Source organism: Podarcis filfolensis (assembly GCF_964270895.1).
Source record: "Podarcis filfolensis genome assembly, chromosome: Z".
NCBI classification, from domain to species: Eukaryota; Metazoa; Chordata; class Lepidosauria; order Squamata; family Lacertidae; genus Podarcis; species Podarcis filfolensis.
This window is the reverse complement of record NC_139617.1, coordinates 34750835-34775378: the sequence shown is the minus strand read 5'-3', so window position 1 is coordinate 34775378 and position 24544 is coordinate 34750835. Positions and strand designations below refer to the sequence as shown.

Sequence of the window (24544 nt, the reverse complement as noted above, 5' to 3'; positions counted from 1 at the left end):
TGAGCACTTCCAAGATATCCGCAGACCCCAAGATCTAGGCACTTACCTAAATTCATATTTAACACCAAATTATTAGCACAAAATGCTAGGGTCTCAATGTATGCATTTCTAGATGCATCTTATTCCCCAAAATACGGATTTTAACACATTTTGGTCCTTTTGTGTGTGTTTTAAGCCAAGGACTGCATTGCAAGATTCAGAGCCCTGCAAAAGGAGATCTGCATTCCAATCTTCACCTTAGTTGAAGAAGCATGGATCAGGCCCGTTCACATCAAAATGGAATCCCTCAACCATCCCAGGTGGGGAATTATGACTTTGTTCTCCAGATGGTGACTTGTGGCTGGGAATTATCTATTTCATAACCTGGTCACTGGCTGTGTCAGGAGAGGGCTTTGGGAGGCCACAGGTTCAGACATGGCACCATATTGCAGATAGGAAGGTTTACTAAGGCTGTTAGCCAATCACTGAAATCACAGTCTGATTTTGAATTGTTCCATCAGTATTGCACTTGCAGATGCTGGATAAAAAGAAGAGTTAGCAAAAAGCATGCTTTTATCACATGCTCAGATATCTGAACATGAAGCACATCATCATGAGAAGAGGCATCCCCTTCTTTGGGAGGAAGAGAAGGGGAAACGCCTCTTTTTAAAATTTTCTGGTTTCCCCCTTTTTTCTTCTTCCTGTACACTTTGCGATACATCCTCCTCAAATAGCCTCCTTGAAAACATTTCATTGAAAGTCAGGGTAAAAACCCAAAAAAGAATTAGCAAAGAGCAAACAGTTAAATACAAGGATGGTGATTGCCTTCTTTGGTTTTTAGAATCCCTTGTAATACACACACAAAAACACATATAAAGATATATACAGTGCGTTTCTTCTAGATAAACGGCTGCTGGTACTCACCATGAAGTTGTTACAGTAAGCGCCACATTTTTAACCAGTGCTTTTCTTTGAGGAAAAAAGGGGCCAGTACAGCATACCTTTGAGTACCCCCCAACAAGCACTCCATATATGTTATGATTACAGTGGTACCTCAGGTTACATACGCTTCAAGTTACATACGCTTCAAGTTACAGACGCTTCAGGTGACAGACTCCGCTAGCCCAGAAATAGTGCTTCAGGTTGAGAACTTTGCTTCAGGATGAGAACAGAAATCGGGCTCCAGTGGCGCAGCAGCAGCAGGAGGCCCCATTAGCTAAAGTGGTGCTTCAAGTTAAGGACAGTTTCAGGTTAACAACGGACCTCCAGAACGAATTAGGTACTTAACCTGAGGTACCACTGAACTTATAGTTTTTTAATTTCTTGTTTGTTTGTTTTAAACTGACTTATTATATTGTTGCTGTTGTTGCCTTTGTTACCATTTATTATCTGACCTTCACCTTAAGGTCCCAGGGCAGATTAAAACAACTGAAATATGATGTTAATCTTAGTAGATTAAATTTGTGAGTCTCCCTCCTGCCCCGCAACAGAAAACCTAACTAGTTAATGGAACAAATGTTATGGGCCTTATTTCATATGAAATCTGGAAAGAAAGATGTAACATGAAAGTGTGGACTGACAGTTGCTTATACCTTGAACTCTGTGTGTGTGTGTGTGTGTGTGTGTGTGTGTGTGTGTGTGGCGAGGAGAGAACTAGGTTAAATTTATCTGGGTAACTGAGCCACCCCTAAAATACAAGGAATAAGCAATGGTAGTGAGCGACATCTAAGATGCAGACTTCCTCTGTTGCTTTATACCAAAGCATAAATGAAAAACAGAGAGAGGCACTCTTGGAAGGAAAATGTTTTTTTGTTTGTTTGTTTGTTTGTTTGGTGCTACATACCATTGTACACCAGCTCAGCAAATTTCAAGGCCAACGCTTGCTTGATTCTCCTCACTTCCCGGTCCATGGTGAAGGCCTCAATGTCTAAATGAGCGTGGTACAGTATGGTCCCCGCTGGAGTCTCGTAGATACCTAGCCATTTCACGAGGCAGGGGGAGAAAGAAAGAAAGAAGATGGGGGGAGAAGAGAAGAGGGGGAGGGGGAGAGGAATGAATGAGACCCAAACTGTCAGGAAATGACAAAAAATAATGATTTGGCTGACAGAAGGAGCCGCAGTCCTGGCTCCATTCACTCTCAGCTTGCCGTAAAATGCATGTGTCATTATAGTCATGCTGAGGCCGAGACAGTCCACTCCGCACCTTGCGGAGAAAATTTCTAGATTCCCTTCTTTGAAGAGGCACTCCAACGAGGCTAAATGACAGGGTTTTGGAGGCGACTCCCCCCACTGAAGCAAGCCCACCGGTCTGTGCCTGAAAACCTGTAATTAAACAAGCCACGCGGGGCAAAGTCGTGGGGGTTTGGAAGAAAACCTTCCCCCTCGCTCCCCCCGCCCCGCAACATGGTTCCACTGAAGAAGAAGTGAAAGCCCCTCTCCCGTCTCAGCTGTGACAAAAAATGGAGGGTACCTGAGAAGGTGGGGGGGACGGTAGTTTTAATCTACCTTCACTTGGGGGCTGCCAACCCAGACTCCCCGCCACAATCTGTTCCTCATCACCAAGCTTAACTCAGTTTAGGGGATATGGGAGAATGTCCATTCGGAGTCCACATTTTAACATGCGGTTTACCTTGTGTTCTGTTTGTAGCAAGATGATGCATAAAACACAGCTTTCCTTTGAAATCCATCCATGCAAAGCAGGTTCCATGACCAGAATGAAATAGAATAAATGTGTGGAAATAACGCAAGGAAATGCATTGCGTGGGGAAGGGGGAGTTGCTTGCAAAAAATTACAAGTGGCAAAAGTGTACATAAATAACAGCCTTGAGAAAGGCATTCTATGGAGCGAGTTCCATAGTATAATTATGAGCTGCATGAAGAAGGATTTTCTTTTATCTGTTTTGAATCTTCCAACAGTCAGCTTCATGGGCTACTCTGGGTTTTCTTCAGATCGCACAAATCTTTCGCCTTTAAAGCTCCATGGGATCTCTACAACTTGTAGCATTATAAGAAGGGGATAAAAACTCTCTCCCCATCACCTTCTCCATGCCCTGTATCATTTTATAAATGTCTATCCTGTCATCTCTCACTTGCCTTTTGTCTAAAGCAAAAAGTTCCAAATACTGCAACCTTTCTTTCCTCAGAAAGGAGTTGCTGCATCCCATTGATCATTTTGGTCACCTTTATCTGTATCTGACGCACAAATCTTAAAGGAGGGCTGCATTTCAGTTTGCATTTTGTCTCAGAAAGTGTGAATTAGATAATTTTGCTTTTATACATCAATTGAATCATATTTCTCTCCCAGCTCTACTCCTGGTCCACTTTCACTCCCATCTAGCAGAAGAGTTCCTATCTAACTCAGTACTTTCCTCACTGACTGGCAGTGGCTTTCCAGGATTTTGGATAGGGATCTATCCCAGCCCTACCTGGAGATGCTGGGGATTGAACCTGGGGCCTTCTGCATGCAAGGCAGATATTCTGCCACTAGGCTATGATCTTGCCAACCCAGAAAGACTGGGGGGAAGCCTGACACCTTGATGTATCTCTTTTGATGTACAGAGAAAGAGGAGAAAAAGAAATTCATGCCATGGACAGGAGATCAAAGACCTTTCATGTCTCACAGGTTGGTTTGATGGGGAACCAGCTGGACCTACCAAGTCTTGATGTTTGTAGACTCTTGCTCACAGATCTTCACAGCCCAAGAAGCTAAGAAAGTTTCTACAGAAGGGCAGAGGAACCTCAGGCCTAGGAGCAAAATGTGGCCCTCCATGAGTTTCTACCTGGCCCTTGGAAGTGTCCCCAGTCCACACCCCTCAGTGGCCCTGCTTCACACCTCCAGGTGTTATTTGCCTGGATGGATGGAAGTGTGTCTCTGAACTCTTGTTGGCTTGATGGAACATAGGGAAAGGGTGAGTTAGCATGTCTACAAACTAGCCTACTGTACAAAGCCAAAATTTACATCCATTGGTTCACCCACTCAGGCCTCTGGTTCTACCCACCGCTGGCCTGCACCCCTCAAAAGGTTGCCCAGAAGGGAATGTGGTCCAGAGGCTGAAAAACATCCCACTTCCCTGCCTCACAGAGCTATGAGGAACTGGTCTGATCCAATGATGGCACTGGCCAGGGTCCCAAGATTATATTACTGTAATCCTGGGAGGATGGAGAGGGCAGTGTGAAAACCCCAGGAGCCACTTAAAGAGGAGCTCCATGGGAAGGAATGGTGGGTGGAAAGTAGGTGGACACACACTGTCAAAGGAATCTCACTAGAAGGTTTCCAAATTCTCCCCTCAGCATTTGCAATTCCAAGTGAGCTTGCAATGTTTGGGAGTGGTTAAGTGACAGGGCTAAGGACACATGGCAGACAGTTGCACTGGTGCAATGCGAAGGAAGAGAGGAATGTGGTGGAGGGGATGGAGAGAGAGAGAGAGAGAGAGAGAGAGAGAGAGAGAGAGAGAGAGAGAGAGACCATCCTTGTTCCTTAATCCCTTGAGTGTGCAGCAGAATAAAAATGTTCTTCTACACCATGGGTAGGCAAACTAAGGCCCAGGAGCCGGATGCTGCCCAATCGCCTTCTAAATCTGGCCCGCAGACAGCCCAGGAATCAGCATTTTTTACATGAGTAGAATGTGTGCTTTTATTTAAAATGCATCTCTGGGTTATTTGTGGGGCCTGCCTGGTGTTTTTACATGAGTAGAATGTGTGTTTTATTTAAAATGCATCTCTGGGTTATTTGTGAGGCATAGGAATTCGTTCATTTCCCCCCCAAAATATAGTCCGGCCCCCCACATGGTCTGAGGGACCGGCCCCCTGCTGAAAAAGTTTGCTGACCCCTGTGCACCACAGAGGGCTTTTTAAGAAACAGCAACATAGAAACAAAAATATCTGTGGCAAGACAAGGGTAGCCTCATATCACCAAATCTGCGCAGTAACCCTAATCCACTCCAATTAATCTGTCTTCTCCTTTCCTCAGAAGATGTTAAAGTTAATTTGGACAGATAAAAAGCTTGGTTTTCTCTGTGTGTATATATAAGCTTTCATCCACCCATTCCTCCTCCCTGGGCAGCCCTCCCCCTCCATATTGCCCCACACATTTCTCTAAAAGAAAAAAGGGAGTGTTAGAAATGGATTATTTTCTTCTGTCTGTCTGCCTCCCCAGTTCTCTCTCTTTTTTTTTTTTTTGTTTGATTTGTGACAGGAACCCAAAGCCACAAAGACTGTAGGCCTGGAAGCTGGGGTTTTTTTCTTCTTGACAGTCGAAGTACGATCCACCGTGCGTGGGGGAGAGGAAAATGACAGGCGCCCGTCCTGCGTCGCCGCACAGGAGACAAGAGCCACCTTCAAAGTGACACTCACCGCCGCTCCAAGTGTCTATTTTCATCTCTCCATGTTTACAGGAAAAAGACAGAGGTGTCAGCGATGCGTGGCTCACGGCATTTCAATCACGCCGTAATTGCTGCCGTGAAAGTGGACGAGGATTGGAGGGGTGATGGGAGGAGGGGGGGTATAAAAGACAGCTGCCGCTACTTAAAAATTTCTAATTTGTAACCTCGGCTGTCTGTTTACCTCCAGCAAAGCTGTTTCGGCTGCCTTGACAGCAATCCACCTGTGACACTCTGTAACCAGAGGCACTAACTCCAGCGCACTCCGGAGCATGAAAGGAGGGCGAAACCTCTCCCCTTCCATACATGAAATCACGAGAAGAGCCTGCTGGGTCATGCCAAAGGGAATCCATCCAGTCCAGTGGCCAACCACAGACCCTCAAGGGAATTCCACAGGCAGGACACAAGAACAAGAGTATTCACCCTTCCTTTGCTTTCCAGCAACTGGTATTCAGATCCATTGCTACATCTGACTGCTGGTAGCCATTGGTAGTTTTCTCCTCCCATCATGTGTTTGTCTAATCCTTTTTTAAAGCTATCCAAGTTGGAGGTCATCTCTGTCTCCTATGGGAACGAGTTTCATAGTACGACAGTGACCTCACCCAGACTGCCATTAAAAAAATAGTAACTTATGGACATAAACAAATCAATAAAATAGAAATAAATAGAATTACAAAACGGCAGCATAGTATAACTGGGAGAGACTTAGCTTGCCAAAGTACTTAAGAGCATCAGGTAAGCCAAATTTCACATTGTACTGAGGAGACAAAGTCCTGTGCATCCCCATTTGTTTTTTATGAGATAAAATCCCACCAAGGAGCCTAAAATCTTTCTGGGACCTCCAAGCATTTTGTTACATGTAATTTATTATTGGTTGTTTTTCCGGCTAATGCTAAACACCACATATTTTTATATCAAAGCAAAAGTCACAAATCCTGCAAGATTTAGGGGAAACTGAGGTTCTGGCAGCCCCTAGCACTCATGTCAAGAGTTCCTAAGAGCTGAAACATTTTTGTCGTTTAATGTGGACAGTTAGCTTCATGGGCCTCCATTAAGTCTCTGTGGTCCATATGAGGCTCTCCTCCAAATCACTGCCTTCTCACACTTTTCACTTCTTCAATCCATGTTTTCTTTTACTCTATCCTTTTTGAAGTATTCTTGGTGTGAGGAAATCCAAACCAACTGAGAGAAAAGAGTTGGGGAGGCAGAGATCTGGAGGAACAACTCCCCTATAAAGAAAGTTTGCAGCATTTGGGACTTTTTAGTTTGGAGAACGAGGTGACATGTTAGAAGTTAATAAAATTGTGTTTCTTCCCCCCTCCTCTCATGACCCTAGAACTCATGGGCATCCAATGATGATGAATATTGTTAGCTTCATGGGCAGATAATTCATTCAGGACAGATAATAGAGAGGACTTCTACATGCAGCAAATAGTTAAACTATGGAACTTGCTCCTGCAGGAGGCAGTGATGGCCACCAGCTTGGATAGTTTTAAAAGAGGATTGGACAAATTAATGGAGAAGAGGGCTATCAATGGCTACAAGCCATGATGGCTATGCTCTGCCTCCTAGGCTGGCTTAACAGTCAATCCCTCTTCCCAAAGAACTCTGGGAATTGTAGTTCCAAGAGGAGAATAGATTGTTGCCTAACAATTCCAAGCACCCTAAACAAAGTACAGTTCCCAGAATTTTGGGGGGGAGCCATGGCTGTTTAAACAGAAGCTGAAGCTGAGGCTCCAATACTTTGGCCACCTCATGAGAAGAGAAGACTCCCTGGAAAAGACCCTGATGTTGGGAAAGATGGAGGGCACAAGGAGAAGGGGACGACAGAGGATGAGATGGTTGGACAGTGTTCTTGAAGCTACCAACATGAGTTTGACCAAACTGCGGGAGGCAGTAGAAGACAGGAGTGCCTGGTGTGCTCTGGTCCATGGGGTCACAAAGAGTCGGACACGACTAAACAACTAAACAACATGGCTGTTTAAAGTGGTACCACAGTGCTTTAAGTACACAATGCAGATGGGGCCAAAAAAAAGCAGTGTCGAAATAGCAACAGGTTTGAATAACATATCTTTTAAAAGATTTGTTGTTGTTGTTTTACGAAGAAGAGAAAACCAGACGTCTCCCCAAGCACACACATACACATACACGCATGTATCCCTACTGCCAAAATCAGTAGTTTTCATCCTGAAACATTCTCCTCTGAAAACCTTCACCTCTAGGGGGCACCCACATAAAAGAGACATGCCATTCACTATTCCTGCAGCCGCTCCTAGAGATCTGTGGGGAGTTTGGTAGGAGAAAGGGAGAAATTGTTTCAAGGGAGCTGAAGGATCTGAAAGAATGGCACTTCCTGAGCTGCAAGCATGACTCAACATCTGCCCCTCACAAAGCCCATTCGCCGTTGCTGATATTGGGGTGAGCGTTCACACCATAGTCAATGATACCTTCAACCACCCCACCTGCAATTCTTTAGAATCATAGGATCATAGAGATGGAAGGGACCCTGTTGATCATCTAGCCCAACCCCCTGCAATGCAGGAATATGCAGCTGTCTTATATAAGGCTTGTACCTGCAACCTTGGCATTATCATCACCACCACGCTCTAACCGGTTGAGCTATCCAGGCTATCAATTTATTTATTACTTTTATTAAATTTATTTAATGCATTTATAGAACACCTTTTATCTCCTCGGAGGTCAAAGCGGTAGATGTGGTTCTTCGCCTCCTCAATTAATCTCCACAACAGCCCTGTGAGGTAAGCTATAGGCTGAGAGGCAATGACTGGCCCAAGGTCACACCCAATGAGCTACGCAGCCAAACAGGGATTTGAACCTTGGACTCCCAGGTCATAGTCCTCATTTAATCCCCATAGCAACCCAGTGGGGTAGGTTAGGCTGAGCTTCAATGGCAAGTGGGAGATTTGAACTCTGGTATCACAGGTCCTAGTCCAACACTCTAACCACCACACCATACTGTTTCCAACCTATTAGGAGCAATGATTGGAACAGACTGCTTCAAGTTTTGAGTGACCTCAGAAAAGAAGGTTTAGACGTTGTCCCTTATCTGGGGGAAACACAGGAAGCTGCCTTATACCGAGTCAGACCATCTAGCTCAATATTGTCTACACTGACAGGCAGCAGCTCACCAGGGTTTCAGGCAGGAACTCTCTCTCAATCCTACCTGGAGATGCTGGGGATTGAACTTCAGACCTTCTCCTTGCAAGACAGATGCTCTGTCACTAAGCTCTGTCACTGTCCTTTCCAAGGTTCAGAAAAGGAGGAAATGGAAGTACAGCTTGTGTGTTACTGGATTATAGCCAACACCAGCCCAATAATTAGGCAAGGAGTAGGGAACCTTTTGGTCCCAAAGGGCCAGATCTCCAACCAGATTTAAACAACTCAACCGCTTCCAAAAACTTAGGCAAAGAGGTGCATCTCAAAGAGGTGCATGACTAATCAACAAGGAGTACAGCAATGTTGCTAGGCCCACCTCCAAAGAGTGGGCACTTCTTGGGCCTACCACCAATAAGGCACTCCCATACACCACAATCCGTGGGCCTCAAAGTACAGTGGCACCACCAGCAGGGCCTCCACACATGATCCTGACATCCAGGCAAGCCAACATAGTAGGGAGCCCCCTTCCCTTCTGATATAGGGAGCTCAAATTAGTGTGTCAGGTCTGGGTTTAGCTGCAGCTTTGCAAGTCCAGAAAGAGCAATGCTTACCTCGAGACTTCATTCCGATGAACCGGTTCTCCACGATGTCAATGCGCCCAACACCATGCCTGGCACTGTGGAGAGGAAGGAGGCGAGAGTCAATGCTCACAGGCATGGAACAGACTCCCACAATACATGCTGGACTCTCTTTCCTTGGAGGTTTATAAGAAGAGGTTGGATGGCCAGCTGCTATGTATGATCTGTTTGGATTCGTGCATTGCAGGTAGTTGGAAGAGATGACCTTGGGGTCCCTTCCAACTCTAAAAAATTCCATGGTTCTATGTTTTTCTAAACCTGCAGGCAAGGCAGTGCAAAACACCAGAAGCAAAGGATGATGGGAAAGGGAAAGGGCAAAGGTCTCTCACAGGATGGCTGGGTACAAGGGTTTTGACCCCTTTTGGACAGATGACTTAGCCACTGTACTCCATGCTCTAGAAACTTCCAAATTGGATTACTGCAATGTGCTCTGTGTGGAGCTGCCCTGGAACATGACTCCAATACTTCAGCTGGTGCCAGGTTCAGTGGATGGGGTTAAATTTAGAACCCACATACCCCTCCTCCCATTTTAAATCAGCTGCACTGGTTGCCAGTTTGTTTCCAGACCCAATTCAAAGTGTTTACATTAGTGTTTTGAAAGCCCTAAACAACTCAGGCCCCATATACCTGAAAGGTCACCTCCTTCCCTACATAACATCCCAGGTGCCAAGACTGGCAGACGGGGACCTCTTGGTTGTTCCACCACCCTCAGACACCCAGGAGAGGGCCTTCTCTGTGGCAGCCCCTAAGTTGTGGAGCTCCTTCCCCACAGAGATGTGTCGGGCACTTTCACTATACAGCTTCCAGGGAATGCTAAAGACACACCTCTTCGTCCTAGCCTTTGACACCTGAGGTGTATATTTTTAGGGCCCACTGTATTTCTATGATTGCAAGTTGTTTCGAACTTGCATGTCCTTTAAATGGCTGTAACCCACCCTAGGTCTTTATGGTGAAGGGCAGGTAATAAACAAGAAGGACAAGGAGGGACATGTATATTTCCTCTCCCTCTTTCTCACAGGAACACTGCCTTATATGAGGTATATATATATATTGGACCCAGCTTATTTTTGTGATTGTAAGGTGTTTTAAACTGTTTTAAATATTGCGTTTTGACATTTTAATCCGGGTAATATAATGCATTTTTGTATGTTATCTTCAGTAAATATGTTCCTTTTCTTACACACGCTTTATCCTATTTGATGCATTTTGGGGCACATTAACTGGCTGGAGAACCACAGTGCAAAATTGGGAGAAGGGCAAATTTCAGAGGATGGCTGCGTTTGTGGTTCATGTATTGTTCCAGAAAGCCAGGTCTGATGTTAAACATGAACCAAAATGAATTTCACTCTCCCTTCATCCTTCCATGGGGCCAACACAGACGGGGAAACTTACGCAATTTCATTCAGGTAAACGAAGAGCTCGAGGGACGAATGGTGAGCAGTGCCGTATTCGACATTGGTGACCTTGATGGGGACACCTGTCAGGCAAGAGAAAAGGGACATGGAGATGGACGGGGTGGGGGAGAGAAAGTCGGCACAGGAAACAGACGGGCAGGGAGGGTAACAGGGGAACTGGACTTTGAAATCCCCTTATTAATGTCAAGAGCGCCTCTTTAAAACATCACCCTGGACGTGTTAAATAGATGTGACAGATATGAACTCTAAATAACTTCTTAAAAAGGCATGGCTAAGCTGCTCCGCTCAGAAGGCTCTGGTGTTTTTTTCCCCCTTTAAAAAGCGGGGTCGGGTGAACCCTCACACAATACGAGGCCGAAAAAAAGCCCTGAGAGAAAAGAGGTGGGGTTTTTTTTTTAAGGCAATAAAAGTTTCCCCCCTCCCACATACAACTGCCCCTTCCCACCCGCCCGTCTATTCCCCCCCACCTCTTTTTTTTTTGAGGAGCTTGAAATTGCGGGTAAGGCCTCGACTAATTAAATTTCACGCTCCCTCATTGTCTCAGCCCGTCGCACCTTCTGTTCCACCAGCTACCGAGACTCAGCCCCGGCGGACAAACTCTACACCCCCACCCCACAATTAAAAAAGGAGGAGGAGGAGAAAGGACGGGAAAACTGAGGCGCAAGTGAAAACACAGCGCACGGCCCCTGTTAACATCCATTTGGCGGACAAATGCCGCACATGTCCCCAGTTATCCACCTGACAGGAATGAATAGGGAGCTTGACTTGGGACTGTTTGTGGCCAAAGACCGAGAAGATTCTCAGGGAATTCAAGAATACGCTTACTTTCATTTTATTTTTAAGAGGGTGACAGTGAGGGGAAGTGGCGGGAACCCCGAGAGTGGGAAGCCCAGAGGTGTGGCAACCAAAACAGAAAGAAATATTATTTTCTGTTCTTTTTAAGAGCATGAGGGAAAGACATGAAGAGCCCAAGGTGGTGACTGAAAGAGAAAGAAACCACTCTTTTCTTCTCTCCCCCCCCCCCCAGTATAAAATGAGCAATAAATGTATACGGAAGCAGGACACAGGGGAGATGTGTGGGGAGGTGGAGAAGAGGGTGGGAGACCCATAAAAGAAAAATAGGGGAAAACTTGGCAGTGGGGGGAGGCCGGTGAGCCTGTTCAGAGGCTAATCTCTCTTCCATCTGCCCTCCTCATTACCATATAGAGCTTTATCAGTCACTAATCAGGATTCAATAGCTTCCTTTCTAGTCTTTATTACAAAAGGCCCGCTGTGTGGTGAAGGCTGCCTGTCAGCGTCTCCATTCTAAACCCATTTATATATTTTATTTTTTTGTTGTCCCCCCTGCGCCTTACACACACATACACAGGAAAGAAAAAGTGGGCTAGGAGACTGGAGGGTTTATGAATTCGGCTGTAAATGACTATTAAATGTAAGCCCCGGCGATAATGAACCCTAAATCTCTTTCTGGTCAGCACAGCCGTCAGCACCTCCTCGCCATCGTCTTTCTCGGTCTATTGTAGCCTTTTCGGACAGCGATCGGACGTGGCCCGCCTGGAGGAGTGCAGGCATTGTCCAGGAAAGCTGCTTATCCCTTTTAAAATAGTTAATAATTAGATTAGAACTTCAAATAAATTAACTAGGGGGTAAAACAAGGATGTGTTTGCAGGCGAAAGGAGGGTAGCATGTGGGTGCGTGTGGGTTTCTGTGGGTGCCAGAGCATGCCTTTCTCTCAAAACACAGAGTGAGTTATTAAACCTCACTGCATCACTCTGTGTCGTCCAGTAGGGATGCTGCGTGGACACATGGTGATGGAGGGAGAATCCATTGATGGGCCTTCGCTTTCCCTACCGGTTAATTTATTTGTGCTTTGATCAGGCTATTAACTATATTGTACCTTGGCGTCGTAGTGGATCGCTCTATGAAAATGTCGGCCCAGTGCACAGTGGCTGTGGAAAAGGGAAATTTAATACTAGGGATCGTTAGGAAAGGAATTGAAAATTAAAATGTGGATATAATGCCTTTATAAAAATCTATGGTGTGATAGTGTTTGGAATACTGTGTACAACTCTGGTCACCTCACCTCAGAAAGGATATTGAAGAATTGGAAATTATCAAGGGGCTGAAGCGATTCTCCTATGAGGAAAGGTTGGAGCTTTGGGGATTATTATTATTATTATTAGTCTAGAAAAAAGGCAGCATGATAGACAATGATAAAATTATGCATGGCATGGAGAAAATGGATACAGAAAAGCGTTTTTCTCCCTCATAACACCAGAAGTTGTGGATATCCAATGAAGCTGAATGTTGGAAGATTCAAGGCAGATAAAAGAAAAGGGATTTTCATGCAGCACATAGTAACTCTGGAATTCACTCCCACAGGAGGCAGTAAAGGCCACCAACCTGGATAGTTTTAAGAGACAAATTCATGAAGAAGACTATCAATGGCTAGTAGCCACAAAGGCTCTGCTCTGCTTTCATGTTCAGAAGAAGTAATGCTTCTGATCCAGTTGTTGGAAACCACAGGAAGAGATAGTGCCCCTGGGCTCTGGTCCTGTTTTGAGTTTTTCTCAGAAGAGGCATCAGGTTGGGCACTCTAAGAACAAGATGCTGGACCAGATGGGCCACTGACCTGATCCAACAGTCTCTTAGGTTCTTAATCAGTAGATCAACCAAAGCTTGATTTCCCATCATCTGATTACTCTGTTTGATGGCCTTTGGATTCATATGTTAACAAACTCTACTGAAAAGCACCAAAGCCTCATCTCAAAGCTTGCTCCAAGCCCCCTGACTATTTAGAGCAGGCATGTCCAAAGTCTGTTTTGGAGGCCTAATGTGGTGCACCAGTCAATGTAATCTGGCCCCCGTGGCAGTATACGTCCTGGGGTAAAAACTCAGCAACTTCAATACTCAAAAGAACTCAACAACTTTGGTCGGCCCTCACGCATGTTCTTTGAAAAAAGTTTGGGCACCCCTGATTTAGAGTGTCCTTTTCTGCACCATTTCCAAGCCTACAACACATTTTTATTTTAGATCATGGGTAGGCAAACTAAGGCCAGGGGGCCGGATCTGGCCCAAACGCCTTTTAAATCCAGCCCGCGGACATTCTGGGAATCAGTGTGTTTTTACATGAGTAGAATGTGTGCTTTTATTTAAAATGCATCTCTGGGTTATTTGTGGGGCATAGGAATTCATTCATTATTTTTTCCCAAAATATAGTCCGGGCCCCCCACAAGGTCTGAGTGACAGTGGACCAGCCCCCTGCTGAAAAAGTTTGCTGACCCCTGTTTTACATGTTGTGACCAGAACTGTACTCACTCTTCTGAATGTGGCCACAATGCAGCATTGCAAAAAGACTGTCCTTACCCTTCTTGAATTCAATCTCTAAGATGTCTGGAGTGTCTGGGGCTGTAGCAGGGTCTCTTGTCCTTTTGTAAAGGCCAGGGGGTGCCTGGTTCTGTAAGAGAGAGAGAAGAGAGAGAGAGACAGAGAGAGAAATGAGTGTTAGCAACACTGGATGCAAATCACCTAAGCCCTGGAAATTTGGGAGTGAAGACAGGAATGGAAGGTGTGGTTTGGAAAACCCCTCCTGGCATTCACAGTACAAGCATACATTTGTTTCTGACCCAGGGTGAGCTCTAAAATTAGTTCAGGGTGGCTTTGATCAGTTCAAACCAGGGGCGGGAGGAGAGATGACTGTGCAGGCACCTACTGGCTAGTGCCTGTGATATCGTCAACACATGTCCACTCATGATTTGTTGTCAACCGCACACAAGGACTGCAGGGAATGTTCTGCTGAATGCAGCTCATTTTCAGGGGGAAAGGGGTGAACAAATAAAATTTCTGGGGGGAGGCTTAGAAAAAATATCTTCTATGCCAGTGGCATAGCATGGGCTACCAGTGCCTGGTGGCCACACAGAGAGTAGGGGGAAGGAGGGAAACGGACAGAGTATGCATGCACATTCAACTGCCTAATGGCATCTGCATCACCCAGGGAGATCGCAGCTGCAGATATAAGAAAAAAAGCTGTTCTGTCGTCTGGAAAGGTCACTTCCTGGTTTGCATGGAGAAGCCATTTTCAATGGAGCTCAGCTACGGAAGCATGCAGCTGTACTGAGGCAGCACCAAGTGTTGAAATTTTGCACCCCTAACAATTTTGCACCTGGGGCAACTGCCCTTGTGCCCCCCCACGCTATGCTGCTGTGGACCAGCATGTCCTGTGTTCTCACACTCACATGGTCCTGCCTACATTACAACATTCCCTGCAGGCTGTGGTGATGGCTACCAACTAGGATGACTTCAAAAAGACTATCATACAAATCCATGTTCTTCCTCCATTGTCAGAAGCCTCTGAATACCAATTGCTGGGAAGCACAAGTGGGGAGAGTGTTTCTGGTGCAATCAAGTGCTTGCTTGTGCATTTCCCACTGGGGCATCTGGTTGGCCACTGTGAGGAAGATGGATTAGATGGTCTCTTCTTATGTCCTTACATCAGTGGCTATGGGCAAGTTGGGACAATCTGATGTTGTAGAGTTGCCTGGCCAGAACTTCCTTTTAAGAAACTAAGCGTTGCCTTGGCTGGATCAGACGAAGGACTAGCCAGCAGTCTCTCCCCAACAGCAGTCCAGCTGAATACCTCTGGGATCTTATGAATAAACCCAAAGGCCTTCTGAGCATGGCAGCCTGGCATCTTGCCTCTGGTCATGGGGGCTTCATTGGAGTTGCTAATGGCTTTAACACAGGAACATAAAAGCATAAGAAGAACCTACTGGATCTGGACAATGGTCCATGTAGTGGACAACCAGATGCTGGTGGGAAACCCACAAGCAGGGTTTCACCAACTGGTGTTTGGAAGGTCTGTTGCCTCCTGCTATGGAGGCAGAGCAGAGTCACCATGGCTAGTAGACATTGATAGCCTTCTCCTCCATGAATTCGTCCAATCTTCTTCTAAAGCTACCCTAGTTGGTGGTCAGCACTGCCTCCTGCAAGAGTGAGTTCCATAGTTTAACGATGTGCTGCTTGAAGAAGGACTTACTGTAATCTGTCCTGAATCTTCCAACATTCAGCTTCATCAGATGTCCACAAGTTCTAGCATCGTGAGACAGTGTGGTGGCCGGGCATTCAGAGATATACTTCCCCTGAGCATGGAAGCTTCCTTGGAGTTCTTAACAACTTCCCTTTGACAACTTCCCAGCCTCCTATGCATGCAATCCGCAAACCTTTACACACACACACACACACACACACCTTTTTAAAAGCCTAAGACTGCTCAGGCAGCAAAAAAAGAAAGAAAGAAACCCTGCCAAAGGAAGGGTTGGGATTTTTTATTATTATTTTGCCACCCTTTGCAAAATGAGAGCACCGGAGGTGTTTGGGAACAAAGGGCCTTGTGGGGAATCAGACAATTTTTTCCCCTCAACTTGATCTCATCTTTTCCTTTGACGCCCCCACAGCTGGAGGTGGAATAGCTATGGAGGAACAAGTCAGGCAGGGAAAACGGCGGAGGGTGGGGGGAATGCGACTTTGGCAGAGAGGGAAAAGATAGAGGCAGAACCCCATACACTTCCAAAGAGAGGGAGAGGGAGAGAAATGGGGTTTATTCTGCACTGACCGAAAAACTAATGACTAGCCTTGACCCCAGCAGGTGCTCTGGGAGACTGTGCATTTTGACGGTGTCCCCAAGGTTAATACACCCAGGGGGGAAATAGAGGAACAAAGCAAAAAAGCCATTTCAAAACACATCAACCTTTATGTATATATATTTTTCCACCCCCCTCACCAGATTTTTACAGCACAGGGGTGTCTTATCTCTTAAAACCGGGCTGGTGGGAAAAAGAGCAACAACATTCCCATAATTAGTTTATGCCTCGGGGGCTTCTGATGAATTTCCACATTTGCGGGCATGCAGTAAGTGGGGGGTGGAGCTGAAGAAGAGAAGGGGGGGAGAGAGAGAATAAGGGAATCTCTCTGGGCATGTGGAAATAAATTCCTCTGTCTACTTGCTGGCTTTGCAATTTCACAGAGTCCAGCTCTTTCCTGGGCCAGCCTCCGACTCTGAGGCGTCATGTTACGCCAACGGCTGGACAGCGGAACTGTGCACAACATCTAGGCCCGAATGCAGGGTGGCTTGACGTTTACAGGGGTTTGAAAAGATAAATTCAGTTTGAGAAAGGGTGGGTGACATCTCTAGCTGTATAAACTGTACAGCTGACACAGGTTTGCATCAAGTCCACTGAGAAACCCCTTGTCTCCCATCTCCAGGGACCTAGCGATGAACCAATCTGTCCATGCTGGTTTCACTCCCCTCCCAGTCTTAAAAGTTTAGTTTGCCACATTTATGCATCAGTTGCCAAATTTAAAGGTGCATTTTTTAACATGTGTGTACAGTGGTACCTTGGGTTAAGTACTTAATTCGTTCCGGAGGTCAGTTCTTAACCTGAAACTGTTCTTAACCAGAAGCACCACTTCAGCTAATGGGGCCTCCCGCTGTCGCAGCGCCACCAGAGTGTTCTCATCCTGAAGCAAAGTTCTTAACCTGAAGCACTATTTCTGTGTTAGTGGAGTCTGTAACCTGAAGTGTATGTAACCTGAGGTACCACTGTACTATATATTTTTAAAAAGTGGTCTGTCTACTTGTTTGTCTGCTTGTCTGTCTGTCTGCCTGTCGCTTCTCTATGCATTTGGATGCCTCTTGAGATATACTTGGCATGAATGCAGGAGTAGGTGGCTTTTGTCAACACGTCATTTTGAATCAAGATGGTGGACCAAAACTTGACTTCACCATGACTTTGCCCAGTTTTTGGTGGGTCAGTACAAAACTCACAAACTATACTGCCCATTAAAAAAAATCACCGTATTTGTTGGTTCCCATGCAGCATCAGACAATCCATACTAGTATACTGCATAATGCACATTTATCCAAGCCATTTTCTATAATGATACTAGAAAATGCTCCCTAATAAAGATTAATTTTCACTAATGCATGCATTTTCATACATACTTCCTCATGCATACTTTCAGACACATTATTTGCTTGCCGAACTGCACAGCACAGAATCTGAAGACACACATATTTCAAAGCATCACTGTGCTTCTGTTTTCAGGAAGTTCAAATGAGGTAGATTTGAATTAAAATGTGAGCTCAACTGAACCTAATTTCTCTTCTTGTCTTTGCTGGAAGCCCCAATTCCTTAAAGAGTCACGGATGAAGATTTTTTTTTAAAAAAACCAGCCTACTAACTACCTCTCCACAAACGTTGCTCAGAACAGCTAACAGCAATACGATGTCATGAAACAAATTTTAAAATATTAAAATGTGGGCATGGCTCCCAATGAAGAATTCTGATCTAGGAGGGTTCTTTTTACAATAAGATCAGCCCAAGGGCAGTAGTAGGTTCAGGGCTGGCTAAAGGAAGTATTCATTCTGCATGGTGCATGGTTAAGAAATCCCCTGTGAAATAAGGAGGCTTCCACCGCTGGTTGAAACGGTTTAGACAGATGCACTGGAGATCAAGCCTGTCAAAAGCTATTGCAATGATTACTAAATGAAGCTATTACATTCTTACCTGTTGCTGGAGGCAGTACTAGCCCATCCAGTTCCCCTGCATGATTTAGAATAATGTGGAGCCTCTGCTTCTGCATCAGGTTCAATCCCCAACATCTCCAGGTAGAGCTGGGGAAAGACTCCTGCCTGAAACTCTGGAGAGGCACTCCCAGTCAGCATAGACAGTACTGAGCTAGATGGACCAGGGCTCTGATTCAGTATAAGGCAGCTCCTTATGTCCCCATTTAAATCAGCCTTTCATTCAGAACCTTAAGGACTAGACTCTTAACTCATTTTCAGGGGAAGGCCTGCAGCTTAATTGCAGAGAGCTTGTGTTGCATGCAGAAAGTGCCCGGTGCAACCCTGAGCATCTCCAGGTAGGACTGTGGAAAGACAACACTGAACTAGATGGACCCAACAGTTTGATTCAGGAGAAGGCAACTTCCTATGCAGGAGTGGCATGTCCCATTTCACCATCAAAGATGAAATGGGAAGGTGTCTCCCTTGCGCGGGTTGTGTGGCAGTGCCAGCAAAGTGGAGGCAGCGACAGTCAGTTCCGGTGAGTTTTCCCGAGATCTTGCTGGGTCAGAGCTGTTGCTGGAGACACTTCTCTGCCACCAGCAGAGGTGATGATGTGGACAGGGTCCCTGCAGGGATGCCTCCTCTTGGGCTTCCGCCACCTGAGGCGGCTGACTCAGCCTGCCTCATGGGTGAGCTGGCCTCTTCCTATGCCTTCCTATTTAATTGTGGAGTGTCCAGCCCTTCTCTAATTCAGAAGCAGAAGGACTGGATACTCCGCAAGCTCTTTCAAGTACCACATAGGGACTAGAAAATTTGGTTGTTCATGAAAGCAGAGATTCACCTCTGATGACCCACCACTGAGGTATAATTCTTCTCCAAAGGTACTGTGGCTCAGCATTAGAGCATTTGCCTTCTACACAGAAAGTCCCCAGCAGTCCCTGGTTTCTTCAAGGTAGGGCTGGGAGAGCCTCCCTGTCTGAAAACCTGGAAAGCCACAGCTGCCAGTCAGAACAGGCAATACTGAGCCAGATGGACTGACTCAGTAATACAGCAGCTTCCTACATCCTTATTCAGGGTGTGTGTGTGTGTAGGGTCTTCCAAGGAAACCCCTCATATACACACAGCCCCCTGGATCAGAAGCTGTTCAAGTCACTGGGAAAGGCTTCCACTTAGTACAAAGAGCCCCTGGCTGTGGTCCAACTAGAACATTTATCCCATCAAGCAGACACCACCAGCAGATGGGAGTGCCCAAGGAGAAGGCATGGGGGCAGCCATAAGGGGGGGAAATGGAGCAGTGGGGAGATGTGCAGCTTAAATTATTTAAACATTACAGATTGAACTCCCTCACCAACAAAAAGTGGGTGCAACTCCATTTTGGTCAATGAAGCTCCCAATGGAATATATTCCCAGTGCTGGAAGATAGGATCTTTTCCAGGTTTCTCAGGTAGCTGGGATGCAGATGACCTCAGCAATTATTTATTTCCTTATAGTAATAAAAAAAATTATACCATCAAAAAAAGCAGAGCAGCTTGCAATGATGATATCTATATACATTTTTTTAAAAAAACACTTTAAAAAATCAGAGATTATTAACTCACTATAGAAAGAAATTTCCTTAATAGCCTACAAAGGCTGGGCAGAATAGAAATTTTTTCAGCAGGCGTTTAAAAGTTAAAACAGAAGGTCCCTGCTGAATCTCTATTGGCAAATAGTTCCAAAGGGCTGGGGCCATGACACTCCAGGCTCAGTTTCTTTTTGTTTTCAGATGAAACTCAACAACTCAGGAAATGACTTGCAATGCTCCTGCAAGAACGAGTGGTCGTTCTGGGATATAAAGGTTCAGGCCGTCCCCAAGGTACCCTGGACCAGAGTTGTTCAGGGCTTTGTAAATTAACAACTTGAACCTGGCTCAGTTGTTGATGGGCAGCCAGTACAGCTGTTCTAACAAGGGTCTCCCATGTTGTTGACTAGGTGCCCCCATCAGCAGCCTGACCGCCCCATACTGTACCATCTGCACTTTCCAAACCAGGCCTGCAGGAGGCCCTACCTAGAGCACATTGCAGTAATAGAGCCTTGAGGTTGTAGTCTGAGGCTCTTCTTTTCCAAACTGCATCGCAACTGCATCATTGCAGGCCCACAAACCAAAATTTGCTGAGAAATGAGGTCTTCCACAACCTGCTTTCTCCCTACTGTGAGGCTTTTTATACCCTCCAGGTTTCTGCACCCTTCATTCTAGCTGAGGTCCTGCAACTGGGGCCCTTCCCTACCATAATCTTGGTGAATGGAAGGGCCCCACCCTGCTCCTTCCAACATCGGTGGACCCTCCTTGTGGTGTCCACATATGATCTCCTCAGGAGCCATTGCCTGGTTGGTGCTTGGTGGTGAGGATTGGGGCCTGCAAAGGACCATCGAGCCCCTCTAGCCCATCACACACACTTCCAAGTTCCAGTGCTATTAAAGGACAAAAAACAAATACAAAAACTCTTTCTACCACCATGATGGAAAGCTTCTTCCCACCAACACCAAATACTAGAATGAAATTTGAGGTGAAAGGAGTCCACTGAGGACAAAAGGAGATGTACTGGCATACTTTGGGGGAATCTAAAGTGTACCAAGATAACATCTGTGGGGCCAAACATGCACCCCAAATTAAACATGTGCCCTGAATTCTGAGCATGATCAGTTCTCATGAGATGTCATTTTGGGAAATAAAAATGGCGAAAGGATGTCTGCTTAAGCAGCAACAGCTATATCTTGGAAGGGCTAATGGCTAGCGAGAACCCTAAAGAGGAGCACTCCTGCAAAAAGGGAAGTGCATGCTGCAACATTTTGTGGCAGGCCCCACTTTTAGTTAGATCGAAATCTGCCACAGATGTCCTTGGGCTTCTGGGGACCCATGAACAAAAAACAGTGGGCCATATCCCCTGAATGAAGCTGGAGTTACGGCCACAGAATCCTGCCTTTGTTTCTCTTTTGATTCATTGCTGGGAGACATTTTGGGAAGCTCAACCCCTGGAAGCACTGGGGTCCAGCTCACATTTTAGGAATCTCCCTCTGGACATATTGTCCTCTGGAGATCACATTTTCACCAGCCCCTGGGCACTCATGGACCAGTCACTGCTGGGCTTGTGAGCCCCCAGGCTGGACTCTGAACAAGGCCCTGATGCTGACGTCCGCTGCACCATAACCATCCCAGAGAATGTGCAACCTAGGTATAGGAATGTGTGACAAACACGCCTCTCTCTTTTCTATATTTCAGGGATCAGGGAGGGAGGGAGGGAGGGATCAGTTGTCCCGGTCCTCTCAGTTTCTCATTTTTCCAATATTAAATTCAGTCCTCTAGATTCCTGCAGCAATTTGCAATAATAATAAAAACCATCTCCTGAAAATTCATCAGAGCTATGAGGGGATAGGGGTGCAAAGGTGAGGTGTAAAGGGAGGGGCAATGTGTTGGCAAGGGGTGAGATTTTGGTAGAGGGCAGGTGGAGTTGCTGAGCAATGTGAACAGGGGAAGGAACCCGCAGTATTACAAAATTGTAAACATTGGTTGGTTGGAAAACTGCACTGCAAAATTCAGAAAGTACAGATTCAAAAGTTCAAATTTTGAAGGATGGCTGTGTTTGCAGTTCACACACTCCTAATTTCATAGCTTTAAAGAAGAAAAGAATCCAATTTCTTTTCCATCCCTAATTGTCTAGCTCCATTTTTTTGTGGGGGGAAACTCCAGTTGCCAGCATCTCTGACCACTAGGTCATACTAGAGTCCAACAACATCAGAGAATAAGAACATATGAAGAGCCCTTGGGCAGTGACCCACTTAGCCCAGCAGCCCCACAGTGACCAACCAGACACCCCAAGGGAAAGCCCACAAGCGGGACCCAAGCGCGAGAGCCCTCCTGCCTCCAGTAGCTTCCAGCAACTGGTGTTCAGAAGCATGACTGCCTCCAACCACGGCAGCACCCCATCATGGAAGAACTCCAGCTTCTCCACCCCAATGTACTGGTGTCCTGACTGTACAGCATGTTGCGGGAACTGTGAGCCTTCCAGCCCTTGTTGGACCATGCTTCCCACCAGCCATGGCTGTTGGCTAAGCCAGCTGGGGCTGGCGGGTGCTGCCACCCTAGATCTCCATGGACCAAAATGAACGGCGGGTGTTCAGGCTACTTCCCCCCCCCCCCTGAAAACCTCTCTCTGTTTTGAGTTGCAGTAGGAGTTAGATGAGGGGGGAAGAGTAGAGGGTGCTGATATGCTGACACCCTGTCCCTTCGTCTTCTCCTCCTCCACCCCCTTTCGCCATCATCACCCCCCCCCCAACAGACATGACCCCCCCCAGACCTGACAGCCGGAGGGATTTGAAAACAGATGGTTGAGCTATTTTCTGCCTCTGTGAGGCCCGATTGAGGAGCAATGAGGCAGCTAATACCTCGGAAGATAGAAATTTACTTGCTTTAACTTCATATGGGTACCCTGAAAAGAGTTCATTCAGTCCCAGGCACAACAATATCAACCCTGGATGAATAAACCATTTGCAGCATCGATAGCTGTACATCACACTTTAGTTCATGGACCATTTACTTCCAATTTTTTCCTCTTCTTGCCCCACTCCCTGATTCTTCATGCACACACACCCTCCCCACAATCACCCAGCCTCCTCCCTCCCTCTCTCCCTCCCTCCCTCTCCCCCCACCCTCTTTCTTTCCCCATTGCCCCTTCATCCCTTTAAAGATGACATCCCAAGACCAGCCCTCCTATGGTGTGGGATAAATAAGGAGGCATTGATATACTATAGCAAACCTCTATGTTGTTTGAACTGGGGCATTTTCCTTCTTCTTTTTAAGTGGGGAACAGAATAAGCCAAAGCATGTACCCAAATGATGGAATGAAGCCCATAATGCCATGTTGATGCATTTATTTAATTATTTTTTTAAAAAATCTACTTAGTTGTTTTATTTAACAGCCCTGGTTTAGGGAATTGTAACTATAGACCCAACTTTGCTTTCAAGACATTTGGTTAAAGAGTTTTAAATATTTCACATACAGATGTGTGCCTTTTCTAGACACTCAATTCTTCTCTGCCTTTTACCCAGTGCTTTTTTTCTTTAAAAAAATGTTTAGGGGTACTCTCATTTTCCTACTCATATTGAAATACCACCCCTCAATGAGGCCCAACTTAGATACACAAAATGTTTAAGGGTATGCGTACCCCTGCGTACCCCCAGAAAAAAGCACTGCTTTTACCTCTCCCTTTCCTGATCCCCCCTTCTCCCACCCGCCTTCATTCTGCTTCCCTCACCCCCCACCTACCCCACCAACCTGGAGTACTAAAGTTTTTCATGATCTGAGCACAGGTTCTTCCTTGCTTTCCAAATAAGTATGATCAAGCCTTCCTGAAAAGCACAGCCAGAGTAAAATTGGAATCTGCCGCCCGTATAATTTGGGCTTCTGCGTTTACGCATTTTGAGTACATGTGTGTGTGTTGTTAAAATAACAGACCCATACATGAAAATGCAGCATTTTTTTTTCTTTGATGTAAAAGATATCGTTAGGAAGGGGGAAATGGAGCGAAGGGGGAGGGAGAATCCAATCTCTCTTGCTTTAGAGCGGGTCATAACCTTGTTTCATTAGGTTTTTGTACAGATGGGCTTGTTGCATGAGCGAGTGTGTGTTTTGAATATAGACATTTCTGTATATATACCCTAGGAACTGTTTTTTATTTTTTTAGGGGGGTGGGGGTGGGCAGGGACACAGCTAGAAACTTAAGGTTTTGTTATGGGCACCAGAAAATGCCCATTTCACAGGAGGAAAAACAGGGGATCATTCATTAATTAGGTTTCTTACCCTCACTCTTCAAGCACAAGATTCAAGTGTGGACTGGAGAGAGGTGGAAATGCAATGGATTCACGTAAGCTTCACTCATAGTCCACCTATTGAAATTAATGGACTGAAGACTGTCAGAAAAGCCTGCTGTGTCAGGTCAACGTCCCAGCTAGTCCAGCATCCTGTTCTCACGGGGCCAATCAGACATCCCAATGGGAATCCCACAAGCAGGATATGAGTGCGCTGGTGACTCTCCCCACCTGTGATTCCCAGCAACAGGTATTCAGAGGCATCCTGCTTCTGACAGTGGAGGGAGAGCATCAAAAGAGCCTGGCTACTGGATTAGGCCAAAGGCCTATCTAGTCTAGCATTTGGTTCTCACAGGTAGGAACCCTAACAAAGAGGACATGAATGCAGCAGACCAACTTAGTTGTGTTTGTTAATTTCTATGGGGGAAACCTAGCTGAATACCACCCAATATCCAAACCCAGTCAAAACAACTTGCTGTGCAAAGGAATAGGATGGATCCTAAAATATACTTCTCAGTGGCTGAATGCCAGAGTGCAGAGGTACATTTTCAGCATATCTGTACAATGAGGGTGGCCGGAGCACCTCTGCAGAGAGGGAATTTCATCATC

General features: G+C 45.9%; 1 protein-coding gene across 2 annotated transcripts in view; it reads right to left on the bottom strand.

The window, feature by feature from the left end:
• Positions 1 to 24544, bottom strand: part of ASS1 (argininosuccinate synthase 1) — a 77220-nt gene that overhangs the window by 23235 nt on the left and 29441 nt on the right. For both annotated transcript variants that reach the window (XM_083596478.1, XM_083596479.1), the window contains exons 9-12: positions 13893 to 13983; positions 10504 to 10588; positions 9085 to 9149; positions 1823 to 1954 (exon numbers count right to left, since the gene is read on the bottom strand). In XM_083596478.1, the coding sequence (XP_083452604.1) occupies positions 1823 to 1954; positions 9085 to 9149; positions 10504 to 10588; positions 13893 to 13983 (373 nt within the window). The remainder of the gene's footprint in view (positions 1 to 1822; positions 1955 to 9084; positions 9150 to 10503; positions 10589 to 13892; positions 13984 to 24544) is intronic.